The 19,094-nt window shown below is 39.4% G+C and overlaps 1 protein-coding gene across 1 annotated transcript in view; it reads right to left on the reverse strand.

Moving 5' to 3' along the window:
* The window catches only part of cdk6 (cyclin-dependent kinase 6), a 69,494-nt gene that overhangs the window by 41,000 nt on the left and 9,400 nt on the right, over positions 1–19,094 (reverse strand). Inside the window, exons 3-4 of the mRNA XM_037693414.1 lie at positions 10,137–10,272; positions 2,147–2,314 (exon numbers count right to left, since the gene is read on the reverse strand). Of these exons, the coding sequence (XP_037549342.1) occupies positions 2,147–2,314; positions 10,137–10,272 (304 nt within the window). The remainder of the gene's footprint in view (positions 1–2,146; positions 2,315–10,136; positions 10,273–19,094) is intronic.

Here is a 19,094-nt window from a genome sequence, read left to right on the forward strand (position 1 = left end):
CAGATGTCAAATCCCCAAAACTTCTCATATATACACTGTATATATGAGAAGTTTTGGGGATTTGACATCTGTCAGTTGTAACTAAGGTGAATTCCCAAGAAGGTGTTTTAACTCGTGTCCTCATCTAGTCATAAAAAGAGTAAACAATGACAAACTCTTGTGAAACTGCTCACTGTTGTGTAACAATATGCTAATTCAAATGCACGCTACACCCTTTCCTGCAAGTTAGCTGTAAATTATCATAGTAAAATTAATTTAAGAACTTAATCAAATAAATTATTATCAAAGACCAAAATAGGAGTATCCCAAAACGTATTAATAACTATCATCACTGATTAAGTCACTGTACATAAAAATGTACTGTTTTACAAGTCTTAATATTCAAAAATTAATTCTGTAAGGCAGTACAAAAATCTTACAACACTTGTCCCGTTTTATTTGATGGAATACTTGCCTCCTGTGTGTCTTCAACATCTGGGTTTCATGTGGATGCAGCCAATTTAAAATTAAACATAACGTGTAGATTTCATAAAATATATTATGAATACAATTGTTGACAAGAGTAAATTACAAACATCTAAAATGGCTCAAACAAAAAGAAATCTACAAGGTTGAGCAAATTGTAAATAAGAATTCTTTACACCTCATCGATACTTTTGTACCGTTTACTTTGTCACTATGTTTTCAACCAAACCACAACTATGTTGCTACACATAAGTGTGTGCAGTGATACTGTATCCTACCTCAATAGATGGTCTGCCAGGAGTTGTTCCACGTCAATATTCTAGTTTTTCGTCTGTAAAATCAGGCACTCGCACAGTATATAACCGCTACAAGGAAAAGGTTCAACTCATATTCACTTTCAAAATAACTAGTTGCTTTGAGGTTAAACCAATAGAACTGTGACTCAATGGTGATCCACAGCTAATATGAACCGTTTTCTTAAAAGAAATTGTCAATTCATGCAAAAGTCATGAGGGGTAAAGAATGATCTAAAATTTGCTCAAATGGCAAGAAATTGAGCCCGAGTTGCTTTAGATGACAAATTTGTCCAGGAATAAGCTGTACTCTGATTGGCTGTTAGTTTAGACTCCCTTGTGAAATTTTCAAACACATTCTCTGAATTGAGATTCCTCTGACCACTGTCCGCTGCTGCTCATAGGAGCTCCACATAACCCTACTTAAAATAAAATAGGTCTTTTCGAAGAAAGGCACCGAGCTACTGATGCGGCCGACTTTAATCTTAAAAGTCTCATCTCTCTTTATTTCAAAGACTCCTTTCAGTCCCTCTTTCTATATTATCTGGTCATCGGAGCCTAGAGTGCAACAGTTGGACATCAAAGAACTGACAGCGAGAAGGGAGGGGTCCTGGTCTCTTCGTTTCTGTTCTATCTTTCACTGCAACAGCAACCAAGCCGGGCCACAGAGAAGACAGAGGAGGGGGCAAGATCGAGGGGCCCGTTTGACTCATTTCATACAGAGGAATGGAATCCTATCATGAAGCACAGTACTCCAAAACTACAAGATGTTACCCTGTATGTGACTGCAATGACATGCTGGACGCTTTGCATCCAGATGGGACATAAGTTCAAGGCAAAAATGTCTATAAAAAAAAAAACGTTGACAGTTTCAAAGACATAAAAAGCACATAGTTTTTGGAAAGAAAAATTCTTGGTCAGCCATGCAGAATAAAACAAATGCAAAAAGTAAATTTTAATGGTCTAGCTTTCCTAAAAAGGATGCATCTCATCGAACCATCTTGAATCAGGCAGACTCCTAAAGTTAATAAGTTCTAGACGTTCAACCAAAGATTATGATTCATGAAATTTTCTGGTAACAGACAGACAAAAACACATTGACACAGATAAAAACTTGACTGCCCTTTCACTTTAAACAGATATTCACAAAAAAAAAAAATTAAATTAAACTTAAATAGAAAAAAACTTTTGAGACGGATGAAAACTTGAAATGTGTTGATATTAAGCTAACATGGATGAAGAAGTAGTTGAGCAGATGGATGATTCAGCAAAAAGGACAAAACTTTCCCCTGCTTCATTACCAGGGGATAGCTAACTGATGCGGACAGTCTTTGGGAGTATTTGTTTTGGGAGCTGCTTTGCTCAGGTGCATGACCAACGTAACTCACCACTGACGTGAGCGCCATCTGAAAGCTGTAGATGCGCGCCAGACCAAAGTCGGCCAGTTTGATCTGTCCTCCGCTGGTGACCAGGATGTTCTGGGGCTTCAGGTCACGGTGAACCACGCGGTGCGAGTGCAGGAAGTCAAGCCCCTGAAGCAGCTGGTACATCATATCCTGGAAAAACAACAAAACAGAGGGAGAAAGAGAGTCAGGTTAGTTTTTCCTGAGCATCACAAGGACAGAATCAGAACAGGAAACTTAATGGAAGACAAAGGCTGATTTGAATCAATTTTTACAATATTACAGTTTATGCTTAGGGTGCATATGTGACGTCACAATGCTCAAGTGGATCAGATATAACATAACGCGCCAACTGGTTGCAGCTGATTTAAATTTTACAAGCAAGCCTTATTGTGATTTAATTTGAACTGATGAACACGACTAACTAGGTCAGACGGTTTTGTAATCTTGCATGTTTATAATGGTTTGATTTCATTAGAGTCAAAATGAGCGACAAACAGCCTGAATGACAGGAACCTGCAGTGAGCAGTTGAGGATAAAAGTGAGACGTTATGGTATGGAGGGAGTTAACAAGAGGAGGCCTGCGTCTTTTCTTGTCGTCTGTGGCAGATGTTTGATAACTGACACACACACATACACACAGAGGCAGAAAGAGGCCCCTGCTTTGTACAAGCGCAGATCTCGGTTACTTAGCAGCTGTCCTGCTCTAGTTAATTGGTGCTTGCTTTCTTTATAAGCCCAAAAGTTGACCTCGAACAGTTTTAGCAAAGGGAAAGCTTCCATGACACACTGGCAAAAGTAAATTGTTGTGAGCAGGAACGAACCATGTCAAAACCAGCTGAGACTTGTTCTTTTTAAACCGGAATATTCTCAAACAGGTCCCACACCTGTAAACAAATAAGCCATTAAAAGGAATCAAGTAGGTTAAGAAGCAAAGCAGCTTGGGTTGTTTGACTTCACAGTTCAAGAGATTACCTGTTTTCACCCATTGATTAATTGAAACATATTTGAAGTGGGAGTTTGTGGAAAGTTAAGTGCAATTAATTAATGTCTTACCTGTTGTAGATAGCTCTGAACTACTTCAATTTGACAAAGATTTAATTCTGACCAATCACAAGTTAAGGGTTATTCCAAGCGGGTCCGATAACAATGCTGCCATCTTGAAACAAATCCAGTCAAAAATGTTTCCAAGTGATTAATTTGAACGCCATAATGTAAACCTTTACAATGCTGTCAATTTTACATTACATGGTGCAAATAGCAGCAGCAGTCGCTAGATGAGTCACTTCTGGAGCAGCCCGGTACATATTTAGTAGGAATATCATAATTCATTTACCAGAATAACTGGTGGTGGTGCAAAGACTGGAGTTGTTTTAAGATGGCAGGAATCCAGTTTGGTCTTGGGCCGACTCAGACTAGTGAAAATTTACCAAAATATTAATTGCTCACAACCTTTCCACAGAACCCCACTTCAAACAAACTATTTAATGGTTTATTTACCTACCGGTACTAAGAAACCAATTACTATGAAGAAGACTATGTGAAAGGGCAAGGTAAAGGGTTTGCAAAATGCAGTGCCATGATGATGGATGTGTTGCATGTTTGTCGGACACACAAACCACCTCCTCCAAGACCCCACAAGTGACATGGACCTGAGCCCATGTCTTTATTCTGTGGCAAACCAGCTGGTGGGTGAGTCAAAGAGGTCTGTGCACTCAAGCAGAAAACATTAGCAAATGGTGCTGGGCTGGCTGCTGTGCTACCCATAGATGAGAGGACAGACCACTCAATGCTGTTGAGGTGAAGAGCGATGTGAGGGTGTCTCAATACAAAAACAAACACAAATGCCCCCTTGACTTGGAGAAAATATACTATTAAAGGATCCGCACATCCATTTCTGTGTATGCGTGTATCTCAACATGTGTAGGGGTGCATCAGTCTGCACAGAAGCCTGTGCACACGTGTGGGTGCCCCCCCAGACCGAGAACAGGATGCATAAACAGACCTCCCTTTCTATATCTCCATCCAGCCATGACCCACAGTGAAGGGCGGCAGACAGACAGGGCCATAGGATAGAGGCAGGCGGTTGGTCATTTATGTGTACGAGTGTTTGTGTGTGCTGTGAGGGGCTGACACAATAGCAATTCCCCACCCAACAGTTCCTCTCTGCTTTAAATAGTCATTTCACCATGCTTCCTTTCAATAGCATTTCCTAGTAAACACTAATTATTTAAAAAGGTGCAACTCTTGGACGTCAACAGCCTTGGACTCCATGGCCTTTTCTATAAAACCAGCTACAATCACAACTACATATTTTATATATTTTCTTTGGCACAGACATTACTAAAACATTAAGTTCACACGTAAAATAAATAAATTACGACCACTTGTGCAAAACTGAATTGCCTGCACATAGAATAACTATCATGGAAGGACTTCAATCAAACATCTCACAAACAACTTGGTCAAGAGGAAACAAAAACAAAACTGAAACATCTGACGCTAAGAAAAAACAGATGAACAGTAAAAAAAAAAAAAAAAGTACTCAGCTAATTGCAAGAAACAGTCAAAATATATCTTTCTGAGTTCACCTTCTTTTCTGATGCAAATGCACCAGAGGCAGCCATATTGTTTTTTGTAGTTAGGCACAATATAGGACATCTGCCGGTTATCGTTAGTGTAATTCCCTCCCCATGCTTCATTAACTTCCCCCCTTCAAGGGCCTACAGAATGCAGTTGCGGAAGATTGGACGATGGTGGCGGAGGAGGGTGGGCGACACCCAAGCGCTGGCCTGGCTGAGGAGCACTGAGGCTGGGGCAACCCGGCTGCTTGATGTCCTTCCAGCTCATTTGATTCCTGGAGGAGGGCCTCTTTTATCAATGACCATGTGGTGGGTCTTGAGTCTGAGTGGGTGGTGGAGGATGGGAGGCTGAAGTGGACTGGCTGGGCCAGTGTGGGGTCTCTGTTGGCAAGAATGGATGGTTTTAAGGTAAAGTATGGCTGTTCTTTTCAGTTTGGGGCTTGTAGTTAACAGAAATGTTCCCCCCTAGGTTGGGGGAATCCTCAGCTAAGGCTGAAATTAATTTAAGAATACAATCAGAGGGGCAGTGCTATGATCTACAATAGACAGTCATATATGGGGGCAGGGTCACTTTGAGGTCACTGGGCAGTGCCCACTGTCCTAGAAATAACAAGGGATAGTGATTATGAGTGATATAACTCCTTGTCCTTTTGTCCCTTTCAGGGTCCAGCTAAACGAATGTTAGGAGAAAGCAAAGGGAGGAGGGTGTTTTAATGGGCTAGCATTCTTCAAAGAAGAGTGTTTGATTGTGAAGTGTCCAAAGCATTCTTCTTTAACTCCTCCAACGTTGGGAGTTGTGAGAATGTGAGAGGGATGTACATCTGACAATTGGTGTAACTTTCCAAAAGAGGCAAAAGACATTCACAACATGCAGCTAGAGGCAAGAAGTATGAAGCTAAGTAGGCAGGATTTGAGCTACTGCATTGTCTTTTCTCTCCGTGTACCATCTTCTTTCCTTCCCCTTTTCACAATGGTTTTGTTGTTAAAATCAATACTTCTTCACATAAAACTGTGCCCAATCACACCAGATTATTCATCCCACACAGTGGATTCTTCTCAGAAGATAAGTCAAAGTGCTTTAAAAATGTCACTCTACTTTTGATTGTAAAACTGTAAATTCAGTTGATTTCAAACCAAGCAGCACCCCTCCAGGGTTGAAAAACAAGACCGGCAAGCAAGTGCCAAAACACTGCAGGTTCTCAAATGAACTTCTAGAGTCATCTCCAAATGAGTCAATCCCCACTGAGCCTCATGTCAAACACGTTTGATGCACCAGTGTACACAAAGTGTCTTTGAGTTCATCTCTTGCAAGTCTTGTCTTTCACTTTAAAACCCCAAGATGGCTGAAGAAAGCTTCACACAGCGGTCCATTTATTATCCATTTTAGAAAAGGTATGTTTAGTTATTTTTCAAAGCGTGAAATACATTTTTTGTTCAAAATAAGTTTTGAGAATGTTACAATAGGTCATAAGATTGTTGTCTTCAAGAAGGACTTGGATTTCATGTTCTAAGCAAGGGGTGCCCACAATTTTTCATCATGCAGATTCTTTTAAAAAGACCAAGTCAAAGTGATCTACCTGCTATAAGGCCCCGTTTACACAGAACAACTTCTGGAAATGTTAGGGGTTTTTTCTAATGCGTATTGGGGGTAGTATAAGCAAAAAATGAGAGGGTTTACATGAAAACACTGCATTTTCCATGTCAGTCGAGTTGCCAGATAAGAAATTCTGAACTATAGTACTGTGGCTTTAAAATGATAGTATTTTGACCTAAACTGTCATATGTGCTGAATAAAGATGTTCCAAGATGAGGTGTGTGTTGTGTTTGTTGAACATGTGCACAGAAAAGGAGGGGGTAAATAAGATATTTTAAATTTATTTGGCAACCCTGATGCAGGGCTCAGCTGCATTCTTTGTGCATGCAGTGTCTGCATGATCACAGTTAGTCCAAACAGTTTTTTTTCATTCAACCTTTATTTATACAGGTTAATCCCACTGAGCCTCGGGGACTCATTTACAAGAGAAACCTGAATGAATCCACTAACGTCTCTTTGGAGCCTGGATTTTATTAGTTTAGCTCCTACATGCTGAAAAGGGGTGAGTAGCACAAAAACACTGCTCTCTGCCATTTATTATAACTGTTGTTAGCGGCCGAACGGTTCACGTTGTGTAAACGGGGCTCAGACTGGCTGCCCTGTCTGTCAAGTGACACATTTCATAGATGGATGATCAGCTGATGTCAATTTTTTTATGCCATGCAATCTACCCAAAATACCTTTGAGATCGACATATCGGGCACCCCTGTTCTAATCCAGTGAACTGAAGATGTTGTCACTCTAGATGGCCATGGCAACCTCAAAAATAATTTCAACAAGACCTGGTACACCAGAAACATTGGGTGCTATTTCAACTTGTTCACTTCCAAATGTTATGCTTTACAACATTATGATTATATAATGACTAAATATCCTTTATTTAGCAGCACAGTTGTTGGAGCCATCACCTCATATAATGAAGATTGCAGGTCCACAACCTAACTGGGGTCTTTCTGTGTGGAGTTTGCATGTTCTCCTCTACATACGGGGGTTTTCTCCAGGTGCTCCAGTTTCCTCCCACAGAACAAAAACATGCATGTTGGGCTTACTGGTAACTCTAAACTGTCCCTAGGTGTGAGTGAGAGAGAGAATGGCTGTCTGTCTCAGTATTCTCTTTGCGACCCTGTGATAGTTACAACTCGTCCAGGGTGTACCCCGTCCCTCCCACAATGACCGCTGGAGATAGGAACCAGAATGGATAGGTGGAAGAAATGTGGAGTTTATTTATATTTGTAGTTTGCCTAAATTGCATGTAAAAATAGTTACATATTTCAAAATATTTTCACTACATACTAAGCAAACTTCAAAGTACAATACAGGTGAGCCATGTCAAATCTTTAAATGCCAGTACTAAATTTTACAGACAAGTCGAGAACTGAACTCTGTCTTTAATGTTTTAATATTTTCAGCTATGGCTTCATCACCCGCTCTTTGCACTCAAGCTTACTGCTCAGTAGTTACTAAAACAAATTTGAAATAAAGATAAATGTCAGCAGGATCATAAGTCATAAAACAAACTAACAAAGGCGTAGAGAATTGTTTTTATTATTAAGGTCATATTTAAGAAAAAAAACTGTTTATTTACAACCTAAAGATTTTAAACACTTAAAAACATTGTTCTGAAAATTAGGAAAATGCCTTATTTTCAATGTTTTTTTGTTTAAATTGATCAATAAATTCAAAACATTTTATTGAGCAAGGGTTAAATGTTTATTAGACAGATTTTTTATTTTATTTTAAAATATATGGTTGTTTTGTAATTTCAGTAAATAAATTTAATATGAAAAAACATTAAATTATATTTTATAGGGTTCAAGGTGTAACAATGCATTTATAAATATCTTCTACAGGAAAATGCTTTTTTTTGGTTGCATTACAGTAGTCCCTCGCTACTTGGCGGACTCGCTCTATCGCGGTTTTTCAAAATAAGATTGGACATGACACACAACCGGCTGATTGATGGATGAGCCGCACATTGGCATGGAATTTTTATTTAAAATAAATTATTTAAAATTATTTAGCATATGCTGCACCTTTGTGCAGCCCATACTGCAGGATAAACTTCCTTCTGCAGCTGATCAGCTGTTCTCCATGCAGAGCGGAGAAGTGGGCGTGGCCAAGAGCGCTTTCAGGTGGCAAAGAGCAGCGAAGGCAGAGAGCTGAAATCATGACACACTGTGTTCTTCGTTTAGAAACATTGATTAGAATATTGCAAGAGTGTGGAAAGGGTTTTTCATTTATCGCGGGTCTTCAGGGTATGGATCCCCGGCGATAAATGAGGGATTACTGTACTTACTTTTTATACTGAAGATTAATTAACCAATTTTGATCAGCTGGAACAAAAGGTCACCATCTTGACATGGGTTAACTTAATAACTCAAGTCTAGACTCAGAATTTGTTAATCCCGTTTCTTTTTGTTTGCCTAAGCTTTTAATATGCCATCAGTCATTAAGCATTTTTACAAGAGTACCTATGGTTATTATCACATGAGCAACAAAACGTGTTACAAATGAAATCCTAAACTACCTATTTAAAGGATTCTCAACCTTTACGAACAAGTTGATTGCAAAATGTACTCAAGTTTTTACAGAGTAACATTGCCGCTAATAAGTACTACTATTGAATACTTTATGAATTATTTCTATCCTACTGGATGATCTTTAACTGCTGAAACTGGTTATTCAGCCACTTGTAAAAGAAAAATATTCAGTTTAAACTGTGAAATAATTATTTTAGTACATGGACAGGACATAAACTCATAAGTAGGTTTCAGAGTTATAAATTACAACCAACCAACTTAGTTGATCATATCAGCAGTATCACACCAGGTATGATCTACCAGAATCACCTACATTCAAACAAGATCATTTCATCTTGACACAAAACTTTTAAACATAAACCTGGCCCCGAGGTTAAAAAAATCAGCTGGTGCTGCAGTATCAGAAGCTCTCCCATTCTAATTTGACACTTCAAACATCGGAGGCAAAACCAAGCAGAGATATATTTCTTTTCAATATTGTTCATGGTATGTCTACAGACCTTAGGGTGAAACTCTGTAAAGAATTGTTTAAAAGGGGATTTTTGTCAGAAAGGTTAAAATAAAAGGAAGACAGTTGGAAAGAAAGAAAAAAAGCCGGTACATCCGCTTCCGACCTTTGGGCAAAAAGTAAGTGGACACTCCTTGAATATTTTAAAGAAAAACTGAACATGAGTTAAAACACGTTCTTGTCAGAGAAAAAAAAAAATGACAGGAGCAAACTGGATAGTCGAAGTTTTTCCCAACACATAAAAACAATTTTTTTTTTTTTTAAATTGGTTTTCTGTCTCCATCTGCAACGACATAAAATCGAAGGTCAGGGTGAAAATAGAGAAGGCAGGGAGCCTCTAATTTTGAGCCCATCTGCCACATGTGCTGCCTTTCACATTCGTACCTCTGATGCGAAGGAAGTACTTATGTTTTATGTATCTCTGGCCAAATTTTTTTACTCAGAACCAGAGAGACATGGCTGGGTTCAACCACAGAGCAGTAGCCAACAGCTTCTTTTATACTTCAAACAGAAGTCGAGTGTAGTCTTTAAGTTAAACTTGAAAATGTTTGTAAATGTGTTTTCAGATATCAATTATGTATTTCTCACTAATAACAGGCAAACATGCCAATGTGTTGCCTGTTTTTCTGTCTGTACAGCACTTTGGTTGGCCTTGTCGCTGTTTTAAGTGCTCTATAAATAAAATGGTGTGGTATGGTCATGTCTTTTATGAAGACTCTTACAATGAGTGCTATAAGATGACAGTGCTTACCTTGATGGTCTCAGGTGGTACTCCAGGGTCAGGAGCCTTCTCCAGGTAGGTGGTCAGGTCCTGATCCACGTGCTCAAAGACCAGCGTGAGTTTGGTTTCTCGGTCGGTCCGAGAGACTGTACAAACATCAAATAACCTACAAGAAAGGAACAGGTGAGGAGGTCCACCATGCACAGAGAAAATCTGTGATAAAGCAAAAAGACAAATGTACGGCACCTCAACATTTCTTGATACTTGTTGGATGAACATTTCAATGTACTAGTACATGCCACATTTGCTTGAAATGTATAACATCAAATTACAGAAATACGTGCCAAGACATGAGTATTGTGTTGTACTCTTCAATTAATGCAGATTTTATTGCTAGCAAATGAAACGCACAACAAAATAATAATAAGAATATATACAATTCTTCAATAATAATTAATACATGTAAAACATCTGTATTCAATGGCATTAATAGTGAAACTAGTATTGTTTTAAGGAATGCGTATTGTCCGCCCCACTGTTGCATGTTTGGAATGAAAGATCTTGTGTGAGCCATTAGTGCTCGGGGTATGTGTCGGGGAAGGCTCAGCTACTACCACATCAAAGGTTAGCTCAAGAGCTGAAAAACTGACCGAGTTAAAAACCTTTTTGTGTTTACCAAGGTGGATAAGCTGTGGTGGTCATCTTGGATCGGTTTGGCTCCAACAATTCAGTTGTAGATGTAGATCAGTAGGGATGCACGATATTATCGGCATGGTATCGGCCAATATTAGCGTTAAAGTTAAATATCGGACATCGGCCATTCCATCAAAATAACTCACCGATATAAAGGACTCTGTTTTTGTATGACAACCCAGTGACAAGGATGCCTGCAGCAGCACAACGTGATGACATCACACGCGTTTACCTGATCTGATCACGGCGGACAGGAAGACGTCAAAATGTCGGCGGTGTGGAATTTTTTTTGTTCGTTGAGGATATTGGATTCCAAAGATTCTTGGACTACGTTGAGCCTCGCTACATCGTCCTCAGAGATATTTTTCTGACGTAGCCTTACCCAAGTTACAAACCGTCATTTCCAACGTCATTGAGAAGCTAATAGCTGATAGCACTTGGGTGAGTTTTACCACAGACATTTGGATGTCGTGTTAGCCCCGTTAGCATGATTAGTCTTACGGCACAATGGATAGACAAAAACTTTGAACTTAAAAAGGCTTAAAGGTCCTTCATGCACAGGAGTGCAGAGAATCCCACACTGCAGCTATAGGAACCTGGAACAAGCCTCCACAAGTGAGACAGCATCGCAGGTGACTAATGCTAATAAATAACATTTAACACTTTTCATTTAATATAAGTTAAAGAGCTCTGCATATCATATGGCTGTTACTGAATATATGTCACCAGCTCTTACAGCTGTTACACAATTTTCACAGCAAATAAGCCTAAATAAGAGGACTATGTTCTGACAAAGTACATTAAAAATATCGATATCGGTTATCGGCCAAATAAGTTTTAACATATCGGCATATCAGATATCGGTCAAAAATCCAATATGTGCATCCCTCAGTGATTACTTTGAGAGTTTAATAAAATTCAGTTCACAAGTTTTAAGAGATTTCCCTAACAGACAGACTGGTGAACTCATGAATGCACATTATATGATTGTCTGCCTTTTTTGATAACAAATGATAAAAAAGCCTTAAAACAGCTTATAAAAATGTTTGAACTTTGTTGTTTAACTTTTCAACTTTGGTAAAGGTGAAGAAAACTTCATCATTGATGGGACCCAAAAATCTGTAATCTACCTGAATTTGAAACCTTTGTTGTGATGTTTTTAACTTAAGGATGCCTAACTCTACCAATTACATTCCTAAAATAAAATACTGTGATTATTTAAAACAGTTTGAACATTTAGGACCATCAAGCCACAACTACCAAATGGCATTTATTGTGTTTCACTTAACAACCAACTAAAGCCAAGAATTCAGATTATGTCAGCAGACCTTCCAAGGCAAGCTTTGAAGAAAAAGCTGAAAAACGCAGTATCCACTACATCCTACTCAAAGAGTCGGGGGCTATAAACGGCATTCCTCCCCCAGCACTATGACAACTTCTGAATCTCTAAGGGGAGTCTAGTCAAGTCCACATAGAGCTGCTGCCGGGGCAGCATCCTTCATCAAAACACAGGAGGTGCAAAAACCATCTATGAATTTTTAGATAGATGATAGATGTTGTGGGTTCCTTTGATTTAACACAGCTATGCCAAAAGTTCATGCTCAATATTCCAGGTACAAATCCAACAATGTCAGGTCATCTGGACGGTTTCTTCTTCTTTTTTTTTTTTTTTGGGCCGAGACGTTTCATCCTTCATCCGAAGGACTTCTTCAATCTGAGGAGCCACCAAACAAACTGAAATTCCACAAATACCACACTCCCATAGTGGAAAAAACAGTTTGCTGGTGATAAGATGGTTTCTGGGGCCCACCCTGTCCTCCATCAACTCCTCTGGGGCAGTCATGTCACCAGCTAAACGTGGTGTTATCCTCAAAAGAGTCTCGTTAAATCCCGAAAATTACTTCCACACTGCGTGGAGAAGAGCCAACAAATGTTAATATGTTCCCTCCCTTTGTTATTGTCCCAATAAAGAACAATGGTTCCGAGAGTATAATCTCACAACTGTGACGAAACGGTTAGATAAGAAAAATGTTTTTCTTGAATTTTTCCATTCAACTAAAAAAAATAAAACCATATCCATCATTGCACACATCTCGACCCACTTTGTACCCACCTAGACAGCAGACCCCACATTTGGGATTTGATCTACTAAAGTACCCTTGACCTTTAAATAAGCAGGTCTGGACCATTAAAATATATATATTTATCATCTGCGTGTCTTTTAGACCTGGACATTCAAGCTGTTAGGATGTTAATGGATGCTTTCTGTCAGCTCTAGTGCAATAGAATTTTAAATTAAATTAAATTAAATTAAATTAAAAAAGGGTTTGAGACGTCTGCAACAACTTTGTGGCCATTTTGAGAGAAAGTTGGTTGCATAAGTGTTTTTGAATATGTTCAAAATTCAAGCAACAAGACTGTGAGCCTCTCCAAATCACATGAGGAATTTGAGAACCCCGAAACAGTTCCAAGAATTTTTGGAGACCATGTTGCAAATGCAGTTCACAAACTATTCACCAACTGTCCGAGCCCAGTGAGATCCATCAATCCATCCATTATCTTTACCTGCTTCTTCCTTTTTGGGTCGCAGGGGTCACTGGTGTCCATGTCCAGCCATCAATATGCGAGAGGTGGGGTACACCCTGGACAGGTCACAAGTCCATCACAGGGCCACATAGACACAAACAAGACAAACAAACATTCACTCTCACCTAGGGATAATTTAGAGTTACCAATAAGCCTAAAGCCTCCAGTATAGTCGGGCGTACATCAGTCCACAGAGGTCCGCACGTACAAAATTAGAGTCGAAGCAGAACTGGGCATGTCCGTGCAAAGCTCAATTTTTACGACTGTGTAAACGTACTGTGTGTCGCACAATCAACTGCCTGGTGACGGACTGTTTTGTATGCAACACCAATGTATTAAATTCCCCCTTCTTCATCTCTGATCTGGATTAATGGCTTTTCTTTAGGTTTTTTTCTTCCCCCCCCCCAAGAGACAAGCAATCTATTCCTCCTCGTCCATTGACGCCATGACTGAAATTGTGAGAAATTAAGGAATTTGTCACGAGCAAAGTAAAATCAGGTCCAGCATGGCTGCAGAAGGGTCTGGAGATTTCCTGGTGGGCTGGTCTGATGTGTGGGCTGCAGGGCCAGTGCTCCCTGTTTTATTTGTATTTTTTTAGAACTTTTTATTAACAACATATAAACACAAAATGCTGCTGCGGCTGCCAACTCTGTTTTTTTTTTTTTTTGGGGGGGGGGGGGGGGGGGGGGGGAGGTTGCGACCTGTCAATCAATCCAGTAGGCGTGTCAGCAAACAACCACTCGGCGACTTCAATTTGTCCCTAAGGTTAAAGCCCCTTGCCTGAGGAGCTGGTCTGCAGCTGCTCAGGGTGGACGCTCGAGTATGAAGTCTCAACCCTCTGCAAACGGTGCACGTCGAGTCTGTGCATAAAAAAGGTCCGCGCGAGTATACTGGGGCCTTTACATGCATGTTTTTGGTCTATGGGAAGAAACCAGAGTATCCGGAGAAAAACCCACGCATGCATGGAGAGAACATGCAAACTTCACCCAGAAGGGCCCCCGGACCGGGATTTGAACCAGGGACCTGCTCGCTGAGAGGCAGCAGCTCTACCAGTTGCACCACCGTGCTGCCCTGCCCAGTGAGATATTACCATAAAAGATACAACCTTTTCAAAACCATCAGAATATGAATCCTTGTTTATATTCAATAAAATATTAAGTGTCTGACGATCAGTGAGCTTGCAAAGTCAAAAATGTGATTTGTTTCAACTTATTAGTGCCGGCCACAGTGTCACAGAGTAGAAGACACCCTCCTTAAAAAGCACAGGGGCTAAACACCCCTCACAGTTTGATAGTTGGACTTCAATAGGGGTTCTCAGCAGACACTGAACATATGGAATAAATAATGGGCCCCATTACAAACATCCAGGATTTGCCTGGAGTCACACAAAAGCCTCAAAATAAACTTTTTTTCTGTCTGGATCTTCTCGGCTATATTGGCTGGCTATGGTGGTGAAATGTTACACAATGAGAGTTTTGGATTTATTTTAATAGCATGAACTAAAAAGAACACTTTATACTTAACTGACTGCTCAGTTGTTGATTCATCTGGCCTCCAATGAGTATTTAAAGACCACAGTTCTCTTCCGTTATTTACAGATGCATTGGAGAGTTTTGGCCAGAGGCACAAGGGCACATACTCAGTCTCTGAAACATCCATTTAAAACTTCCCCTCCAATCCAAAACACTAAATATTCAACAATAAAACAAGCACAAGGGCTGACCTTGGCCTGTGCCAGCATGACGCAGTATCCGACAACTACCATGAGAATAAATTCTTATTTTGTTACTTTATTGGTCATATGACGTCAGCTCTGCAGAGTTTGTTTTATTTTTACTTATGAACAAAGATCAGCAGGGTAGAGACCCTTGAACAGTTCTCATCTAAACATTATTTGGTAAGCACTAAATCCTTTGGACGACTGGAGTTCACTTTGCCAAACGGTGCATGTGCAGGGTCTAACACTTGAAGGACATTTTCAAATTAAAAATCTGAAAAGTAGAAAATTACTTTGTGCTCACCTAAAGGTCTGAGTTTGAGGATTGTTCCAGCAAACAGGATTCAGAACTGGTTTGGAGCCTGGCGCAGGTCTAACAGCCAACTTTGAAAAAGGTGCAACATGGAAACTTGAGAACTGCACACACACAACTGATTTTTCTCTAAAACAGGAGACGTTTTGAATCCTGCAGATTCACAGTGACAAATGACTTGTGTCCTAAATTCAGGATTTGGTTGATAAAAATAGTTTCCGGTTAAAGAATTACTACCAGATATTGAATTTTTATTTTACCTGTTGACAGAAAAACGATACATGACAGAGGCATTGTTCAGAGATGTGTGCAAGTCATCTTCAAACGAATCTAGGAGAAATCTCTATATCATCTACCACCAAAAGGCTAAACCATTTTCTGCCTGTGATTGTGCTGTTAACTGAAATATTGTATGTACTACTGAACAAATATTAATAAAACTTGAATAAAGTATTCATAAGCTGTAGACGCACAACTATTAGATTGAACCCAGTTCAGGATAGTCTGCCACAGCGAGTCAACCTTAGTAAACATGAAAATGGCTACAACTTACCGGGAGTCAGTTTTCTAGATATTGAGCTAAAGTTTGATGCGGTAGTAGCCGAGTCATTCACAACACATATTCATAGCATGACAACTTGTGTTGCATGAGATCATGTCATTTTCAAGGTTTCACCAAAACAGCTTTGATTCCCTTAATTCTTAACATAAGATGATTTTAGACTAAAGCTCTGACATGAAAGGCGGTGGGTGACAGGCATTCCTTCACAAAACAATAGGTTTGATCAGTGTTGTAGTCAAGACCACCTAACCCGAGACCAAGTCAAGACCAGGATCAGAGTGTACCAAGACCAAGACTTTTCGGTTCCGAGACCAAGTCAAGACCAAGACCTCAAGTGTTGGAGCTCAGTCTTTTCACTGATTATCTGTCTTGTGCTATACTGTCATGACATAGTGACAGTTTAAACAAATGTGTAAAAAACATATGTAACTTTTATAAAAGTATTTTTTATAAAAGTTACATACTGCAACTTTAAGTTTGTTTTTGAATGAATGTATCAGCTTTTATAAATTTTCCAAACTACATAAAGAAATCAGACATTCAGTGGTTTTTGCAGAATGCTTTTCATGTCATGTGACCCACTGACACAAAACTTATGTTAAACTACTCTACTAGACCTGAGACGAGGCGCCCTCGTTTAGTTCTCATTTTAAAGCATTTTCCAATTTTACATAATTTTATTTGTTCAAAAATCATGGTTTACGCTCAGTAACTAATTATACAATGATTTAAAATGAGAAATAAATGATGGTGCCTTGTGTGTCAGGTCTGTTAGAGTAGTTTAACATTAGTTTTGTGTCAGTGGGTCAAATGATGTAAAATACATTAATTTTTGTTTCTGAGGAGTGTTTCGTTCGGTAATTTGTTGACGGTCCCTAAGAGAGCCATTACATCTCAGAGGAGGCGCAGACTGAGCGCAGCTGACAGAAATCAGACTGCCTGCTTCGGATCAAACGAGAGGAGCACACCGCTGAAGCCACGGAGCTCAAATGTTCAACATCCAACGTAAAACTAACTTCACCGCAGTCGAGAATCGAGTCTCCAGCAGAGCACGAACAGTTCAGAAATAATTTAAATTGAGGGAATAAAAAATAATTATTATTAACTGATCAAGTCGTGTTTTAAACTGCTTATTGCTAGAGAATCCATTCTAACCTAAAGTGCAGCCGTGACTGGTTCTGAATGAGGCTTTACAGCAGACAGCCCCTCTCTTCCAGGTACTGCGTACTGGACAAATAAACGACAATATTCTGGCAATTTAGTGATATTTCCACAGTTGTGGTCTTGACTGGTCTTGAAATAAAATCCCGAGTCCTTGATGTCAGAGACAAGACCAAATATGGTCGAGTCCGAGACAAGACCATCAAAAAGTGGTCTCAAGACAGGTCTTGAGACCAAGACCATTCTCGAGTACTACAACACTGCCTTTGATTACAGAGTAAATTAGAGACAGATAATAGTGTACAATACTAGGAGTGTAACGGTACACGTGGGTGTACCGAACTGTTTCGGTACGGCACGTTCGGTCTATGTGCGTACCGTTTCGGTTATTTTTTCACTCATTAAATTTTATGAACGAGAGATTATGCGCAGCGGAACTAAAATTCCTAAGCGTGTTTCAGCACGGCGCTATTACCTTGCAGCACGCGCAGCATTAGCAGCCTAGCATCTCGTTGTGGTCTCCTGTTTGGGAACATTATGGCTTTCTTGTTAAAACACAAGTGAACAAATCCAAAGCTGTGTGTCGTCGACGTTGTTTCACAGAGAGTGGATCTGCAGCAGCAACACGTCTAACTTGTTAACGCTCTTGAAACGACATCATCCGAACGTGAACGTCTCTTCTAAAATCAAGAAAAGCAGCTTGTTGAAAAGACCAATAGCAGCAGCATTTAAACAACCTTTATCAGGTCATTCAGATCGGTCCAGAGCAATAACACAAGCTGTAAAGTTTTTAAAGCTCTGGATCTACATTCAAATGTTGATGATGCACCGGCTTTAAAGTTCTTGATCCCCGCTACAACATCCCATCACATCAACACTTCAGACGAAAAGTTGTAGCAGCACTTTATGAAAAAGATAAAACTGATATTGTCAACAAGCCCTGGACTAGATTAAAGTCCTGATGATGATAAATGAGAGATTCAGCCACCTCATAACAACCGTTCAAGAAGAGGAATTGTTCTTTTATTATTATTATCTATTAACTTTTTTGATATAAAATTATAATCTTATTAACTCATTGTTTTTACCCATTTGTGTTTTATTTCCAGTCCGGGACAGAGGTAGCAGCTGAGTCTTCTTCCTCTTCAGGGAAATCCACCAGAGATCACCTCCAGCTAAGAAGTCTGTGATGACTGAACTCTGAACTTTTCCAGGGACAAGCAGGTCCAAGAAGAGGTCGTGAGTAATGAGGCCAAATACAGCCACACTGCACAGTTAGCAAAGATCTACCTCTTTATTCCTGTTACTGTTGTTAGTCAGTGGTTTTCTCCACCGCTGGAGATGATGTCACTGCAACTAGATCTGAGCTTTTGGTAGAAAATGTGGACAAGTTGGTCTTTTTGGCCAAAAACTTAAAACTTGATTAGTTAGATTGTAAATAGTCTGTTGTTGCTTATTGTTCTGGTTCTGACAGTTATTGTATTTATTAAGATTTTTATTATTATTAGTATAGTTTATTTATTGTAAAGAGTGCCATTTATTTAAAATATCCTCCAAATGGGTCGCTTTTGTTTATTTTTATTTAAACGTATTGTTTACTTGGCATATTTTCAAAATAAACATTTTATAAGTCTTCATTTTGTCTTTTGTCTGAAACTGAACCGAAATGTGATTTTAGCGTTTATACAATACTCTTGCAGAAAAGTCATTAAAACTAAACAAAAAACAGATCTGATTTAGGCAAAGAACTCTTGACTAAAACACTTCTGAAGTACTTATTTCTACAACTAGTGAGCTTTAAGAGAAAATGTTTTAAATCCTACACCAGTGCAGATTTTTTACACTAAACATTGAGCAGCAAAGTCGGCTTTGCCTAGGAGATGTGCACGAGATTGCATGTTAGCGCAGGGGTGACCAATCCTGGTCTCCCTTCACCTTCAAATTTTATATATATAT

Source organism: Nematolebias whitei, chromosome 19 (assembly GCF_014905685.2).
Source record: "Nematolebias whitei isolate Nwh7 chromosome 19, NemWhi1, whole genome shotgun sequence".
Taxonomy (NCBI): Eukaryota; Metazoa; Chordata; class Actinopteri; order Cyprinodontiformes; family Rivulidae; genus Nematolebias; species Nematolebias whitei.